We start from the raw sequence: 17,111 nt of genomic DNA on the forward strand, positions 1-17,111 counted from the left end.
CAGTGATTTCTCTTCAGTGTCCTCACCATCTGAATTGTTGTAATGTAAGATTCATAGCAGTCAATTTGGGCATAACAACAGCAATTAAACAAATAACTAGACTAGTGATTTTAGTCAAGAGATAAATATTGACCAGGGCACTGGGACAACCCCCCTTCAACTCCACCCGCCACCAACCCCCACCCCACCCCCCCCCCCATGATTTTTTTCAAATAGTGCCATGGGATTGTTTACATATTTAAAATTTACATTTTTGCAAGGGCAGACAGGGCCTCAATTTAATATCTCGCCTGAAAGACAGTATCTCTGACAGTGCAACACTCCTTCAGTACTGCACTGAAGTGTCAGTCTGGATTATGCACTCAAGTCCTTGGGGGAGAATGTTATGCTTTCCCCTGTGGCGGGTTTGGAGGTGGGGAGAGCATAAAATCAGGTGGGATAGTGACGGGAGTTGCGGGAGGGGGTTCCTGCCACTATCCCACCTCTGCCAAAATTTAGGCTGGGGCAGGAAGGCCTGTGAATGGCATTGCCTCTCCGCCACCAATTGAGGCCCTCAACTGAGCAATTAACCTCAATTAAGGGCCTCGTCCCACTGCAGTCGCAATTAGGCTGGTGGCCCTGTCACCGCACAGGAAGCACGGTATGGAAAACCTTGCGGGCTGCTTCCCAGCTTCGGTGGGGCCCTCGTTAAAAGGCGCAGTGTGAGAGAGGGACCCTGCATCGTGAATGGGGGTGGGGGGGCGGGGGCAGTGCTGCCACTCAGTGGAGGAGCTGCCGGCCTCTGAAGGGCGCGACTTCTGGCGACGGGGTCCTTGATTCTGTGGAAGGCACACTGCTGTCCACTTAAGTGCCTGATTGGCACTAGATTCAGCGGGCCTTCCAGAGAAGAGGCAATGCGGGATTCTCAGCGTCGCATTTTCCGAAAGTCGAGACCCTCGTTGCCAGCATAAAATCCTGGCTTTGGGTCTTCAACCTGTGACTTGGCTGTAACTGAGACAAGGTTGATTCCTAAGCCTGCCACGCTGTCAAAACATCAGCAGTGAAACTGGGACTGAGGCCTGCATCTAACGTGGACAGACCTACAATGACTTCACGGGTGGAATCTTACCATCTTAGATTTTAACAGAGGGTTATATCAGTGATACAGTGAGGGGTGTGGGTTATATCAGTGTTACTGTGAGGGGTCTGGGGTATAGAAGTGTTACAGTTAAGGGTGTGGGGTATATCAGTGTTACTGTGAGGGATCTGGGGTATAGAAGTGTTACAGTGAGGAGTGTGGGGTATATTAGTGTTACAGTGAGGGGTGTAGGGTATATCAGTGTTAAAGTGAGGAGTGTGGGGTGTATCAGTGTTACAGTGAGGGGTGTGGGATATATCAGTGTTACAGTGAGGGGTGTGGGGTATATCAGTGTTAAAGTGAGGAGTGTGGGATGTATCAGTGTTACAGTGAGGGGTGTGGGATATATCAGTGTTAAAGTGAGGAGTGTTGGGTATATCAGTGATACAGTGAGGGGTGTGGGGTACATCAGTGTCACAGTGATGGGTTTGGGGTAGATCAGTGTTACTGTGAGGAGTGTGGGATATATCAGTGTTACAGTGAGGGGTGTGGGGTATATCAGTGTTACAGTGAGGGGTGTGCAGTATATCAGTGTTACAGTGAGGGGTGTGGGGTATATCAGTGTTACAGTGAGGTGTGTGGGATATATCAGTGTTACAGTGAGGGGTGTGCAGTATATCAGTGTTACAGTGAGGGGTGTGGGGTATATCAGTGTTACAGTGAGGTGTGTGGGATATATCAGTGTTACAGTGAGGGGTGTGGGATATATCAGTGTTACAGTGAGGGGTTTGGGGTATATCAGTGTTACAGTGAGGGGTGTGGGGTATATTAGTGTTACAGTGAGGGGTGTGGGATATATCAGTGTTGCAGTGAGGGGTGTGGGGTATATCAGTGTTACAGTGACAGGTCTGGGGAAAATGCTACAGTTCATTATAAAAGATGTAATAGCAGAGCACTTGGAAAGCAATGACAGGATTGGACAAAGTCAACATTGATTTACGAAAGGGAAATCATGCTTGACAAATCTACTGGAATTTTTTGAGGATGTAACTAGTAGAATAGATAAGGGAGAACCAGTGGATGTGGTGTATTTGGACTTTCAGAAGGCTTTCGATAAGGTCCCACATAAGAGATTAGTGAGCAAAATTAAAGCACATGGAATTGGGGGTAAGGTACTGACATGGATAGAGAACTGGTTGGCAGACAGGAAACAAAGAGTAGGGATAAATGGGTCTTTTTCCGAGTGGCAGGCAGTGACTAGTGGGGTACTGCAGGGATCAGTGCTAGGACCCCAGCTATTCACAATATATATTGATATAGATGAGGGAATTAAATGTAATATATCCAAGTTTGCAGATGACTGAAAGCTGGGTGGGAGTGGGAGCTGTGAGGAGGATGCAGAGAAGCTCAAATGTGATTTGGACAGGTTGAGTGAGTGGGCAAATACATGGCAGATGCAGTATAATGTGGATAAATGTGAGGTTATCCATTTTGGTGGCAAAAACAGAAAGGCAGATTATTATCTGAACAGCGATAGATTGGGAAAGGGGGAGGTGCAGCGAGACCTGGGTGTCCTTGTGCACCAGTCGCTGAAAGTAAGCATGCAGGTGCAGCAGGCAGTTAAGAAGGCAAATGGTATGTTGGCCTTCATAGCGAGAGGATTCAAGTACAGGAGCAGGGATGTCGCTGCAATTATACAGGGCCTTGGTGAGACCACATCTGGAATATTGTGTGCAGTTTTGGTCTCCTTGTCTGAGGAAGGATGTTCTTGTTGTGGAGGGAGTGCAGCGACAGTTCACCAGACTGATTCCTGGGATGGCAGGACTGACGTATGAAGAGAGATTGGGTCAATTAGTCTTGTATTCGCTAGAGTTTAGAAGAATGAGAGGGGATCTCATAGAAACCTACAAAATTCTAACAGGACTGGACAGACTAGATGCAGGAAGGATGTTCCCGATGGAGGGGGGAGTCCAGGGCCAGGGGTCATAGTCTAAGGATAAGGGGTAAGCCATTTAGGACTGAGATGAGGAGGGATTTCTTGACTCAGAGAGTGGTGAACCTGTGGAATTCTCTACCACAGAAAGCAGTTGAGGCCAAATTATTAAATATATTCAAGAAAGAGTTAGATATAGTTCTTAGGACTGAAGGGATCAAGGGATACGGGGAGTAAGCGGGAACAGGGTACTGAGCTTGGATGTTCAGCTATGATCGTATTGAATGGCAGAGCAGGCTCAAAAGGCCGAATGGCCTACTCCTTCTCCTATTTTTCTATGTTTCTATATCAGTGTTACATTGAAGGGTGTGGGGTTACCGAAAGCCAGTCTCACTCTTCAGCCTCTCCATCTTTTCCCCTCCACAGGACGTATCTGGAAGAAGAGCTGATGAAAGCCCGAGAGAACCCAAAATTACGGAAGGACATGTACAAGAAAATGGTGGAAATTGACCCTCTGGCCCCCACCCCACAGGAGCACACTCTCCAAGCTGTTATCAAGCCACGCTACATGCAGTGGAGGGAAACCCTGAGCTCTACAGCTACACTAGGGTTTCGCATTGAAGGGGTTAAGGTATGATAGCTTGATCTAGTCCTCCTGGAAGAGCTTCTGATGGGCAGTGCCCCATGATTCTGTCTGTGGAAAAATAGAAGGACATCTTTCTCTAGTTTCTCTCCTATCACCTCTCATTCCCGCTACAAGCCCATCTTGTCCATGAGACTCAACCCCTGCTCCATCAACCATATTCCCACCAAATTATTTCCCACTGAGCTTTCCTTTCTGGCCCCCATATACAGTCCTTAGGTACTGTACTTCCTTTCAAATCTGTCACCATTCTCCCTTCTTAAAAAGAACCACTGAGTGGATCTGCCTTCGCCTGGTACAGTACCTATCTGTCCAGTCATAGCCAGAGAATCTCCTGCAATGGCTTCTCTTCCCGCTCCTGCACTGTTACCTCTGGTGTCCCCCAAGGATCAGTCCTTGGCCCCTTGCTATATTTCTCATCTACATGCTGCCCCTTGGCAACATCATGCCATGATACAGCATCAGATTCCACATGTACGCCGACAACACCCAGCACTCATTCACCTCCACCTCTCTTGACTCACCCACTATCTCTGAGTTGTCAGATTGTTGTCCAACCTCCAGTACTGGATGAGCCACAATCTCCCCAAGTTAAATCTTGGGAAGATTGGAGCCATTGTCGTCAGCCTTCACTGCAAACTCCATTCGCTTGCCAATTGGTCCAATCAGATGCAAACAAAAGTTTAAAAAAAAATAAGAATGTATGACAAACAGTAAAATGAGTAATGCAATTAATAATCCTACAACCCTCTAATATCTCTGTACTCCTCCAGTTCTGACCTCATTCTCTTCGATCCACTATTGGTAGCTGTGGCTTCGGCTGCTAAGTCCCTAAGCTCTGGAATTCCCTCCCTGAAACACTCCACCTCTCCGCTTCTCCACCTCTCTCTCCTTTAAGATGCTTCTTAAAACGTACCTCTTTGACCAAGTGTTTGGGTCGCCTGTCCTAATATCTCCTTAAATGGCTCGCTGTCAAATTTTGTTTGATAATCGCACCTGTGAAGTGCCGTGGGATGTTTCATTACGTTAAAGATGCTATATGAATGCAAGTTGTTATTATTGTGTGGTCTGCTCTCAGTAAGGAGCCTTGCCCAGTTGAGTTAAAGTTAGAAAACTGGCCAGAGAGGTCATTGCGCCCGATTCTAGATGCTTCCATTATTCACTTTAATCAGAAGGAACGCTTGAAATTGGGCACACTGACCTCGACACTGACCTCTGCACCCGAATCGTGCTCCCATTGAGTGAGGCTCCATGTCCTGAACCTTGTCTCATGGAAGATAATCCTATCATTACCGCAACGGGCATGGAAAATAAAATGGTCACTTGAGGCAGAATGTTCACCCTTATATGGAAGGGTTTTCAGGGGTGGGCGGGTGTGAAAATTCACGTCATTGGATGGCGTGCCAGTCTGCCAACACCATCCCAACTCTGGCTCAGTTTCCCGGAGGTGGGATTGGCAACGGAAGAGCAGCTAAATAAGGTAGGTAAATGACCGATGGTGGGGTTGGGGGGCGGGTGGGGGCAGGTGGAGTGGCTGAACTCCAGGCAGGCTTTGAAGCCCTCCCTGCCTGCCAGGCCACAGCTGCTATGGCCATTTTTAAAATTTAAAACAGTAATTTAAGAAGTTGCAGAGAGGGCGCCTTAAGATGGAGGCACCCACCACCTCCCCCCACCCCCCACCAACTCCCCCCTCCCCCCACCACCACTGCCCCCCCTCTCAACACCCCCCCCTCCCTTGTGTGAAAATGCAGGCTGCAGCTCCTTCCGAGCCGGAGGTTCTCCTATTGGCCCTCCACCTACGAGAGCCCGTCGGCTGCTCTTATTTGGACAGAGAGCCCACCCTCTGGCCACTAATTGGACAATTCAGAGAAAATCACTGTCAGCTGACTGTTTCCCACACAGTGCGGGGTCATAGCCCTCAATTTGACCCTGACGTCAGAATTCCAAAACCCAAAATTCTGCCCCTGGAGTGGGATTTGGAAAACAGAAAACATCCACCTGTCTTCCGATACCAAAATAAAACCATTGCAAATGTTGCATGTGACACACTGTCTAAGGCTATCAGCAGCTACTTACTGTTAACTTGTGGCTCAGCGAGTTAGGAATGTGGCTAGCAATATATGGCCTCCCTGAGTTCAGTGCCTATCCTACAGCCACTAGTGAGGGTTGGCAAGGTCGAAAATGCCATCATGCTGCAGCTATCAGTTCAATACTGGTACTGACTTTAGAGCACTCGATAGTGCCAGTATTGAGTTATACTGTTGGCTGCCCTCTGCCCTCGAAGAGCCGCTGCCTCATCGAATTTTACAATCACCAGCAAGTGCCAACATATCCGGTGAAGCTTTCTCGGCATCAATAGTTTATTTGAATTAGGGGACAGGAAACTGGTCTGGAGAGTTTGTTGTGACATTCCCTGGGGGCAGCTGCCACAGATGGGGCTACCATCATGATGCATAGCAGAGCATTTGGTAATCCTTTGAAAAATGGTGGAGCGTTCTGCCACCTGGTGGTTAGAGGATAACTGGCAGCACATCAAGGAATTTTGGAAAACAGCATAATTTCATGAGTGCAATAATTTTACATAATGTATGTGTGTATATACATATTTTATATTCACACACATATAAACAGACATATAGATACATACACTTATCCCTGAAAGTTGCTACCCAGGTTAATAGGGCTGTTAAGAAGGCATATGGTGTGTTAGCTTTTATTAGTAGGGGGATCGAGTTTCGGAGCCACGAGGTCATGCTGCAGCTGTACAAAACTCTGGTGAGGCCGCACCTGGAGTATTGCGTGCAGTTCTGGTCACCGCATTATAGGAAGGATGTGGAAGCTTTGGAAAGGGTGCAGAGGAGATTTACTAGGATGTTGCCTGGTATGGAGGGAAGGTCTTATGAGGAAAGGCTGAGGGACTTGAGGTTGTTTTTGTTGGAGAGAAGGAGGAGGAGAGGTGACTTAACAGAGACATATAAGATAATCAGAGGGTTAGATAGGGTGGATAGTGAGAGTCTTTTTCCTCGGATGGTGATGGCAAACACGAGGGGACATAGCTTTAAGTTGAGGGGTGATAGATATAGGACAGATGTTAGAGGTAGTTTCTTTACTCAGAGAGTAGTAGGGGCGTGGAACACCCTGCCTGCAACAGTAGTAGACCCGCCAACTTTAAGGGCATTTAAGTGGTCATTGGATAGACATATGGATGAAAATGGAATAGTGTAGGTCAGATGGTTTCACAGGTCGGCACAACATCGAGGGCCGAAGGGCCTGTACTGCGCTGTAATGTTCTAAAAAAAAAATGTTCTAATATGCACACACATTACAAACACACAGATACATATATGCATACACAAACATACATATGCACATATACACACATATATCTATAGTGTGTATGTATGGAAAACATGGACACATGCACACACACTGAGCTTTACTGCTTACAGCTTAGTTCAGGAATGTTATTGTTCAAGAATGAAAGACTTTGCACGTTCCAGGGACAGCTCCCGGAACTCCCACAACAGGTATAGTATATATTGGATTCAGAGTAATACCATCACTTCTCTGTGCCAGTGTGGCTTAATGCCCACTAAGAGCGCCACACAGTCTGCATCAGCCATTGAGTGACATTGCGTAATGCCAGTTCAGGACAGTTTTGTGCTGTCAGCCTTCACCCACTAGGAAATGGGTTCAAACTGTCCCAGATACATTTTACACAGGATTTGTACAGTGAGGATAGAGCCAGGTCTATTTACTGTATGAAAACATGCACAGTTATACCCTCTGAGGTGCAGTCTCCGGGGTCAATGGCTGATTTGTTACTACCAGGGAACTAGCTGGGAATGTTATCGCTGCACTTAACCTGTTGCTCTTCTTACTGTTGGTTCTCTGCCCCAGCTCTCAATGTGATGATGCTGCTTGACTCCATGTTGCACTGAGTGCTGCAGTTAGGAATTCCTAGTCTCATGATAGATAAGAAACAACTTGCATTTATGAAACGCATTTAATTTTGGAAAATGTCCCAAGGGGTTTCACAGAAGGCAAATGGACGACGAGCCAAAGAAGGAGAGATTAGGACTCAAGAGACTAAGCTTGGTCAGAGAGGTGGGTTTTAAAGAGGAGTGGAATGTGGAGAAGTGGAGGGAAGGGATTCCAGAGCTTGGGGTCAAACAGCTGAAGGCACAGATGCCAATGGTGGAGCAAAGGGAAGGGGTTTCCCAGAAGCCAGAAGTGGTGGAACATAGAGCTCTGGAAGGGGTTACAGAGTAGGAAGAGATAGTGAGGGGAGAATCCATGAAGATCTTTGGATGAGTTGAAGTTCATGAAGAGTGGAAGATCGGCCTGGAAAGAATAATCAAGTCTGGAGGTGACAGTGGCATGAATGAGGGTTTCAGTAATGGAGGGAGATTGAAAGGGTGGAGGGGAGGGAACCCCACATTGTGAATTGGGGAGAGTTAGAGAGAAGCGACTGTCACTCTGACCTGTGGTGAGGAGCTGAAGTAGCTTTTGGAGAAGTGATGGTCAAGTTGATCTGTTGAATAATGTATAAACACAATGATCCCTTGTTAATTCCATCCTTTTCTTCAGGATTAAAAATGTATGAACTATAAAGCAAAAAGAAGTGTTTAGGAGTGACCAGAACGCAGCATTCTTTTTAATTTAATTTGTCCAGGGTGACACAGCACCTGAACTTCCTTCGAAGAACCCATATTAATGTGTGCTGGAGGTGAGGGCAGAATTTGGGAAGAGTGTCTACAATTCTAAATGTGTGACTTATAGACCAAGGCTCACTGTTAGCAGAGAGAGGCCACCTTCAAGAGGCATAGAATGTTGCAAGAGAATGAAAGAGATGGTGCTACAAGGCAGAAGGAGTGGGAAAGGCACAGATTTTGAGAGGCAAGGAGCAGTAGAAGAGGGAATGTTTCAAGGCAGAGTGAGAGGTGTCCAACAGGCAAAGGATGTTATAAAGGGACATTTAACAGGAAGATTACAGGACAGGGGAGACTGCTAACACGTAAGAACATAAGAACTAGGAAGAGGAGTAGGCAATTCAGCCCCTCGAGCCTGCTCTGCCATTCAATACTGGCTGATCTCATCTCGGCCTCAACTCCACTTTCCTACCCGTTTTCCATAACCCTTCAACCTTTACTAATTAAAAATCTGTCTATCTCCTCCTTAAATTTACTCAATGTCCCGGCATCCACTGCACTCTGAGGTAGTGAATTTCACAGACTCGCGACCCTTTGAGAGAAGTAATTTCTCCTCATCTCTGTTTTAAATCTGCTACCCTTTATCCTAAAACTATGACCTCTCGTTCTAGATTGCCCCACCAGAGGAAACATCCTCTCTACGTCTACTTTGTTAATCCCCTAATCATCTTATATACCTCAATTAGATCTCCTCTCATTCTTCTAAACTCCAGAGAGTAAAGGCCTAAACTGCTCAATCTCTCTTCATAAGACAAACCCCTCATCTCTGGACTCAATCTAGTGAAACTCCTCTGAACTGCCTACAATACAACTACATCCCTTCTCAAGTAAGGGGACTAAAACTGTACGCAATACTCCAGGTGCAGTCTCACTAATGCCTTGTACAGTTGTCGCAACACTTCCCCACTTTTATACTCTGTTCCTTTAGCAATAAATGCCAAAATTCCATTTGCCTTCCTTATTACCGGCTGTACCTGCATGCTAGTTTTCTACGATTCATGCACGAAGACACCCAGATCCCTCTGCACCGAAGCGCTCTGAAGTTTCTCTCCATTTAGATAATAATGAGGGGCATTACAAGGAGTAATTACACAGCAGGACAGCAGGAGTTATTACAATACATGATATTATTGGAGGGAGAATGTTACAGGGTGTGAGGTGTTACAAGGGAGAAGATGCCTGGTACGTCTGCAGTCACTAAATAAAGTATGGCCTTCAATATCTTATCGTCTATTTTTTAATTGAGGCCTTGGGTTTCGTTGAGTTGCTGTGCTCCTTTCAGGGTGTAATGGTCTTCATGTTCTCTCTCTCTATTACAGAAAGCTGATGGGACAGGCAGTACTAACTTCAAAAGGACCAAAACGAAGGAACAGATTCTCCAGGTCTTTGTTGACTTTGTCAATGGAAACAAGAATATCATGGTAATGTATGAATAAAAGGACTAGAACACCAATATAAGGGCTAAAGCAACAGTATAGAGATGAAAGTAGCGATATATGGACTCAAGTAGCAAGTTAAGGACTAAAGCACCACTACACATACACACACACACACCCAGACCCCTCCCTATACACTCACACCCACACAGCCACACCCACACACCCACACACACAGGCACCACACACAGCCACACACACAGGCACCACACACAGCCACACACACAGGCACCACACACAGCCACACCCACCCTGAAATAAGTTGACCAGCACATCCTTCCATGCCTGTAGAGAGAAATGGCATCAGCTGCTCTTTTGCTGCCCATCATTTTTCATATGTTCCTATGTTTGCAGATAGCCACTCTTTATATATGAGCACTGCCAAGCTTTTTGACTGTTGGAAGCATAACAACAGACTCTCATCCCTAGGTCCCAGATAAAGGCGGTGGTGGCAGGGGAGAGGGAGGGCAGATGTTGTGGATGTCTAGTGGATCAGGAGCAGGAACTCCGGCTGATTCCCACTCTGTTGTCCAGGGGCCACAAGCAGCACCCCATCCGCCTCTAGCTGAGAGTAGCTCCTGCCCGCACTGACCAGGGATTGTGTCTGTTTGATCTCAATCCATGTTGGCATACTGACTACTTAAACTTGTGGTTTGTTTGAATCTGAAGAAAGCCTACCTGACGAGACTGATCAAGATCAGGAAAGCCCTGGAATCATCGGATTTCTTCAAAAAACACGAGGTAAGTAGTTGGCAACTGATGTTGCTGATATCCGTCATGAGAGCGGTTATGGGGATGATTCCCTGAGCTGGTGCTGCTGGCTCTCAGGAAGCGCCAGTTGGCAATTCATGGGCCTGTAATTCCCTTGGACTTTTTGTTCACTTAACTAAACCAGATGCTGTGGGCCTGTGATTTTCCCAGCTCATACTTCCTACTCTGTAGGAGGGCCTGATCAATGTAAGGGTACCAGCCTTTATAACCTACCTTTGTAGTGTTGTGCCAGTACCCCAAGCAATAGGTAACTAACCTAGGTGTCAGCCATGGCTCAAGGGCAACACCCTTGCCTCTGAGTCAATAGGTTGTAGATTCAAGCCACACTCTAGAAACTTGAGCGTATAATCCAGGCTGACACTCCTGCCCAGCACTGAGGGAGTGCTGCACCGCCGGAGGTGCTGTCTGTCAGATGAGATGTTAAATCGAGGCCCCATCTGTCCTGGATGTAAAATATTCCATGGCTCTATTTTGAGGAAGAATAAGGGAGTTCTCCCCGATGCCCTGGACAATATTTATCTCTTAACCGATATTACAAGAACAGATTATCTGGACATTATCTTATTGCTGTTTGTGGGAGCTTGCTGTGCACAAATTGGCTGCCGCATTTCCTAAATTACAACAGTTCAAAAGTACTTCATTGGTTGCAAAGCACTTTGGGACATTCTGAGGTCGTGACTAGTGCTATATAAATGCAAGTCTTTCCCTTTTTAACCTGTCACTCCTGATTGGTCAGGATATAAGGATCCCTTGAGTATGGGGTGAAAAGCCCAGAGCATCTCCGAGATCGGCAGAGGCAAAGCAAGAGAGAGAAAGAGGAGAAATGGCTCCCTGCTGTCAAGTAAAGGAACGATTATTGGGAGGGGGTTACTTTAGAGGAGAACTCCGCTTGACATGATGAGAGTGAATATTGGGTAACTGCCTGCCCCCATCATGTGATTTTAGCATTCCATTGAGTATATTGGACGCAAACTCTTGGAATGTGAATATCCTGAAATGACCTCATGGCAAGTGAGAGCTGTGTCCAAAGTTTCTCCCCTGTTTATCTGGAAGTTCGCAGTCTCACCATAAAGTGCTTTAACTTTGTTTTAAAAAAGAAGGCCCATTTTACAGGTACCACTCAGCTCCTAACACAGGAGGAGATGGGAACAGGAAAATCCATCTTGCCAGACTCACCGTGGCTTGGTTGCCAGCCTTCTTGAGTGTGTGAAGGGGTGTGTGGCGGTGCTGCGGGATGCCAAAGCTCCCTGCGGTGGGAGTCAGAAGCCCTATGATGGCACTGAACCACTGTTAATGGAGGCTCAATGTGGATGCCTTCCCCATCCCCACCCCCTAAACAGAGTCACGACCTTAGATTGGATTGAATCCCACTCCACATGGGGCAATCCTCCTTACAGGACGGGGAAATTCATATTGATGATTTTCTTGGATTCCTAGAATTTAGAGTACACCTTGAGGCCATTCTGCCCCTTTGTGCTACTGGCCAGCTTTTCAGTTGGTCCGCCATACTCCCATTTCACTTTTCATATTCTTCCTTTCCGAATGCTTTTCTAATTCCTTTTTGAATGATGTAAAGGTAACAGGGTTGTAGTCGTGGGTGATTTTAACTTCCCCTATATTGACTGGGACTCACTTAGTGCTAGGGGCTTGGATGGGGCAGAATTTGTAAGGAGCATCCAGGAGGGCTTCTTGAAACAATATGTAGATAGTCCAACTAGGGAAGGGGCCATACTGGACCTGGTATTGGGGAATGAGCCCGGCCAGGTGGTCGCAGTTTCAGTAGGGGAGCATTTCGGGAACAGTGACCATAATTCCACAAGTTTTAAGGTACTTGTGGATAAGGATAAGAGTAGTCCTCAGGTGAAGGTGCTAAATTGGGGGAAGGCTAATTATAACAATATTAGGCAGGAACTGAAGAATTTAGATTGGGGGCGGCTGTTTGAGGGTAAATCAACATCTGACATGTGGGAGTCTTTCAAACGTCAGTTGATTAGAATCCAGGACCAGGATGTTCCTGTGAGGAAGAAGGATAAGTTTGGCAAGTTTTGGGAACCTTGGATAACGAGGGATATTGTGAGCCTAGTCAAAAAGAAAAAGGAAGCATTCATAAGGGCCGGAAGGCTAGGAACAGACGAATCCTTGAGGAATATAAAGACAGCAGGAAGGAACTTAAGCAAGGAGTCAGGAAGGCTAAAAGGGGTCATGAAAAGTCATTGGCAAACAGGATTAAAGAAAATCCCAAGGCTTTTTATACGTATATAAAGTGCAAGAGAGTAACTAGGGAAAGGATTGGCCCGCTCAAGGACAGAGAAGAGAATCTATGTGTAGAGCCAGAGGAAATGGGCGAGGTACTAAATGAGTACTTTGCATCAGTATTCACCAAAGAGAAGGACTTGGTGGATGATGAGCCTAGGGAAGGGAGCATAGATAGTCTCAGTCATCTCATTATCAAAAAGGAGGAGGTGTTGGGTGTCTTGCAAAGCATTAAGGTAGATAAGACCCCAGGGCCTGATGGGATCTACCCTAGAATACTGAGGGAGGCAAGGGAAGAAATTGCTGGGGCCTTGACAGAAATCTTTGCATCCTCATTGGTTACAGGTGAGGTCCCAGAGGACTGGTGAATAGCTAATGTTGTTCCTTTGTTTAAGAAGGGTAGCAAGGAAAATCCAGGAAATTATAGGCTGGTGAGCCTTACGTTAGTGGTCGGGAAATTATTAGAGAGCATTCTTCGGGACAGGATTTACTCCCATTTGGAAACAAACGAACTTATTAGCGAGAGGCAGCATGGTTTTGTGAAGGGGAGGTCGTGTCTCACTAATTTGATTGAGTTTTTTGAGGAAGTGACAAAGATGATTGATGAAGGAAGGGCAGTGGATGTTATCTATATGGACTTCAGTAAAGCCTTTGACAAGGTCCCTCATGGCAGACTGGTACAAAAGGTGAAGTCACATGGGATCAGAGCTGAGCTGGCAAGATGGATACAGAACTGGCTCAGTCATAGAAGACAGAGGGTAGCAGTGTAAGGTGCTTTACTGAATGGAGGGATGTGACTAGTGGTGTTCCGCAGGGATCTGTGCTGGGACCTTTGCTCTTTGTAGTATATATAAATGATTTGGAGGAAAATGTAGCTGGTCTGATTAGTAAGTTTGCGGATGACACAAAGGTTGGTGGAGTTGCAGATAGTGATGAGGATTGTCAGAGGATACAACAGGATATAGATCGGTTGGAGACTTGGGCGGAGAAATGGCAGATGGAGTTTAATCCGGACAAATGTGAGGTAATGCATTTTGGAAGGTCTAATGCAGGTGGGAAGTATACAGTAAATGGCAGAGCCCTTAGGAGTATTGACAGGCAGAAAGATCTGGGCGTACAGGTCCACAGGTCACTGAAAGTGGCAACGCAGGTGGATAAGGTAGTCAAGAAGGCATACGGCATGCTTGCCTTCATTGGTTGGGACATAGAATATAAAAATTGGCAAGTCATGCTGCAGCTGTACAGAACTTTATTTAGGCCACACTTAGAATATTGTGTGCAATTCTGGTCGCCACACTATCAGAAGGACATGGAGGCTTTGGAGAGGGTACAGAAGAGGTTTACCAGGATGTTGCCTGGTCTGGAGGGCATTAGCTATGAGGAGAGGTTGGATAAACTCGGATTGTTTTCACTGGAACGACGGAGGTGGAGGGGCGACATGATAGAGGTTTACAAAGTTATGAGTGGCATGGACAGAGTGGATAGTCAGAAGCTTTTTCCCAGGGTGGAAGAGTCAGTTACTAGGGGACATAGGTTTAAGGTGAGAGGGGCAAAAATTAGAGGGGATGTGCGAGGCAAGTCCTTTACACAGAGGGTGGTGAGTGCCTGGAACTTGCTGCCGGGGGAGGTGGTGGAAGCAGGTACGATAGCGACGTTTAAGAGGCATCTTGACAAATACATGAATAGGATGGGAATAGAGGGATACAGTCCCCGGAAGTGCAGAAGATTTAGTTTAGGCGGGTATCAAGATCGGTGCAGGCTTGGAGGGCCGAATGGCCTGTTCCTGTGCTGTACTGTTCTTTGTTCTTTGAATGACATTGCAGTCTGTGCCTCAATGTCGCTTGTGATCATTCCCTGTGTTGGGAAGGTTCTTCCAACTGCTCCCTTTATTCCTAGTAACAGGAGGAGGCCATTCAGCCCCTCAAGCCTGTTCTGTTATTCAATTATATCATGGCTGATTTGAACCTCAATTCCATTTTGCCGCTTTTACTCTATGTCCCTAAACAAATCTATGGATCTCAGTCTTGAAAGCTCCAGTAGACTCCCAACATCCACAGCTTTTTGGAGGAGTGAGTTCCAAATTTCCACTACTCTTTGTGTCACAAAACACTTCCTGATTTCCTTCCTGGACAAACTGGCTCTAATTTTAAAATTATGTCCCCCATATTCTTGGTTCCCCCACCAGAGGAATTGGTTTCTCCGTATCTACCTAGTGTCTCCTGCTAACGTTTTAACCACTTTGATCAGATCACCCTCAATCCTATAAACTCAAGGGAATACAAGCAATGTTCATGAACACTTTCCTCATAATTTAAGCCTGTAAACCCCGGTATCATTCTGGTGAAAATGAATTTTATCTCGATACGGAAATACCGCGGTTGTTTTCTCAATCTCGCAAGCGTGTCTTTGACTTCCATCTTTCCCCTACTTGATGCAGGTTATCGGGAGCTCCTTGCTCTTCATTCATGACAAGGACGAGATGGCAAAGGTGTGGCTGATCGACTTTGGCAAAACCACAAAGCTACCCAGTGGGCAGACTGTTAACCACCGGCTACCGTGGCAGGAAGGCAACAGGGAAGACGGCTACCTCTGGGGGCTTGATAACATGATTGACATTACAGCCGAAATCTTGGAAGAGCGGCTATGATCCTGGGGCAAGCTTCTTCTTTGCCGTGGGTTTTCCGTTGGGCAACAGGAAGATTATCTGGCCCTTTGTTTTTCAACCTGGATGCAGCACCGCTGTTCAAACTAGTGAGAAAATAGACAAAGAAAGAGGGAAAACAAAATGGCGAGACAAAATGAGGGTTTCTCCATTGACAATAGGCTCTTTCTTGGGTGACCCTGTTTTTTAATTGGACCCACACAGTGAATGGGACACACAAAGGAACATGAATGGTGGAGGTGACACTGTTATCAAATGGGAAATATGGTTGCTATCACTGCGGAGCAGTTTCGAATGATTATTCCAGGATAAATTCTGAAATATATTTTTTAAACAATTACAATTAGATTTTACCAATGGATGATATTAATGTAAAACAAGAACATTTATGGTGCTATCCTAACAGATAAGATGCTTCCCTCCCTGGGCTGGTCTCTTACAATTCACGGTGGCCAGTTTAAAAAAAAACAGAAGTAGCCAAAGCCTTGCAGTACGTTCCCAGCCTTCCTCCCACCCTCTACCCCCCAGTCCAACCCTGCATCTCCCCTCATTCCCCTGCCTCAGGCTATGAATGGTGTTTGCTGCAGGACAAAGTAAGAAACTGAGTTAATTTTAGTTAAAGCATCTTGGGTCCCTTCTAAAGAAAGAATTTGGACTTATACAGTGCTTTACACAACTTCAGGGTGTCTCAAAGTGCTTTCCAGCTATTTAACTACTTTTGGAGTGTCGGCACTGCTGTAATATAGGAAAACATGTGTGCACAGCAAGATCTCACAAACAGTGCAGAGATAATGACCTGATTATCTGTTTTACTGATGTTGGTTGAGGGAATAATATTGGCCAGGACACCGGGGAGAACTCCCCTGCAGTAGTTCAAAATAGTGCCAAGAGCTCTTTTATGTTCACCTGAGAGGGCAGGCAGGGCTTCGGTTTAATGTCTCATCCAAAAGTCGGCACCTGCGACAGTGCAGCAGTCTCTCAGTACTGCACTGGAGCATCAGCCTAGATTTCATGCTCAAGTCTTTAGAGTGGGACTTAAGCCCATGCTTTTTGACTCAAAGGTATGAGTGCCATACAAGATAAGGTGCCATACAAGAGGTTATTGTACAAAATTAGAGGTAATAGATCATGGATTGAGGATTGCTTAATGGACAGAAAACAGAATAGAAATAAACAGACATTTTCAGGTTGGCAGACTGTAACTAGCAAGGTACCACAAGGATCGGATCTTGGGCCTCAGCTATTTACAATCTATATTAATAATTCAGACGAAGGGACTGAGTGGAATGTATCCAAGTTTGCTGATGATGCAAAGTTTAGTGGGAATGTAAGCTGTGAGGAAGACGTAAAGAGGCTGCAGAGGGATATAGACAGGCTGGGTGAGTGGACAAGAACACAGCAGATGGAATATAATGTGGCAAAGTGTGAAGTCATCCACTTTGATAGGAGAAATAAAAAAGCAGAGTAGTTTTTGAATGGTAGGAGAATGGGAATGTTTTGTTCTTCTTCATCTTTCTCTCTTTAATTTGCAATTGTTACAGTGAACATAATTTAGAACTTTTTTTTTGCTTCATAATTTCACAGAAATTTGCATTTCTCTGCACCAGTCTCCACACCAGGTCTACTTAATCATTGGATTACTGT

The 17,111-nt window shown here is 45.9% G+C and overlaps 1 protein-coding gene across 1 annotated transcript in view; it reads left to right on the top strand.

Annotated features, from left to right (window-relative positions):
• itpka (inositol-trisphosphate 3-kinase A) overlaps nucleotides 1–17,111 on the top strand; it is a 77,419-nt gene extending 60,308 nt beyond the window's left edge. The window contains exons 4-7 of the mRNA XM_068039610.1: nucleotides 3,417–3,621; nucleotides 9,665–9,766; nucleotides 10,451–10,522; nucleotides 15,243–17,111. Of these exons, the coding sequence (XP_067895711.1) occupies nucleotides 3,417–3,621; nucleotides 9,665–9,766; nucleotides 10,451–10,522; nucleotides 15,243–15,452 (589 nt within the window). The 3' untranslated portion in view covers nucleotides 15,453–17,111. The remainder of the gene's footprint in view (nucleotides 1–3,416; nucleotides 3,622–9,664; nucleotides 9,767–10,450; nucleotides 10,523–15,242) is intronic.

The sequence above is a fragment of the Heterodontus francisci genome, chromosome 9 (genome assembly GCF_036365525.1).
Source record: "Heterodontus francisci isolate sHetFra1 chromosome 9, sHetFra1.hap1, whole genome shotgun sequence".
In the NCBI taxonomy this organism is placed as follows: Eukaryota; Metazoa; Chordata; class Chondrichthyes; order Heterodontiformes; family Heterodontidae; genus Heterodontus; species Heterodontus francisci.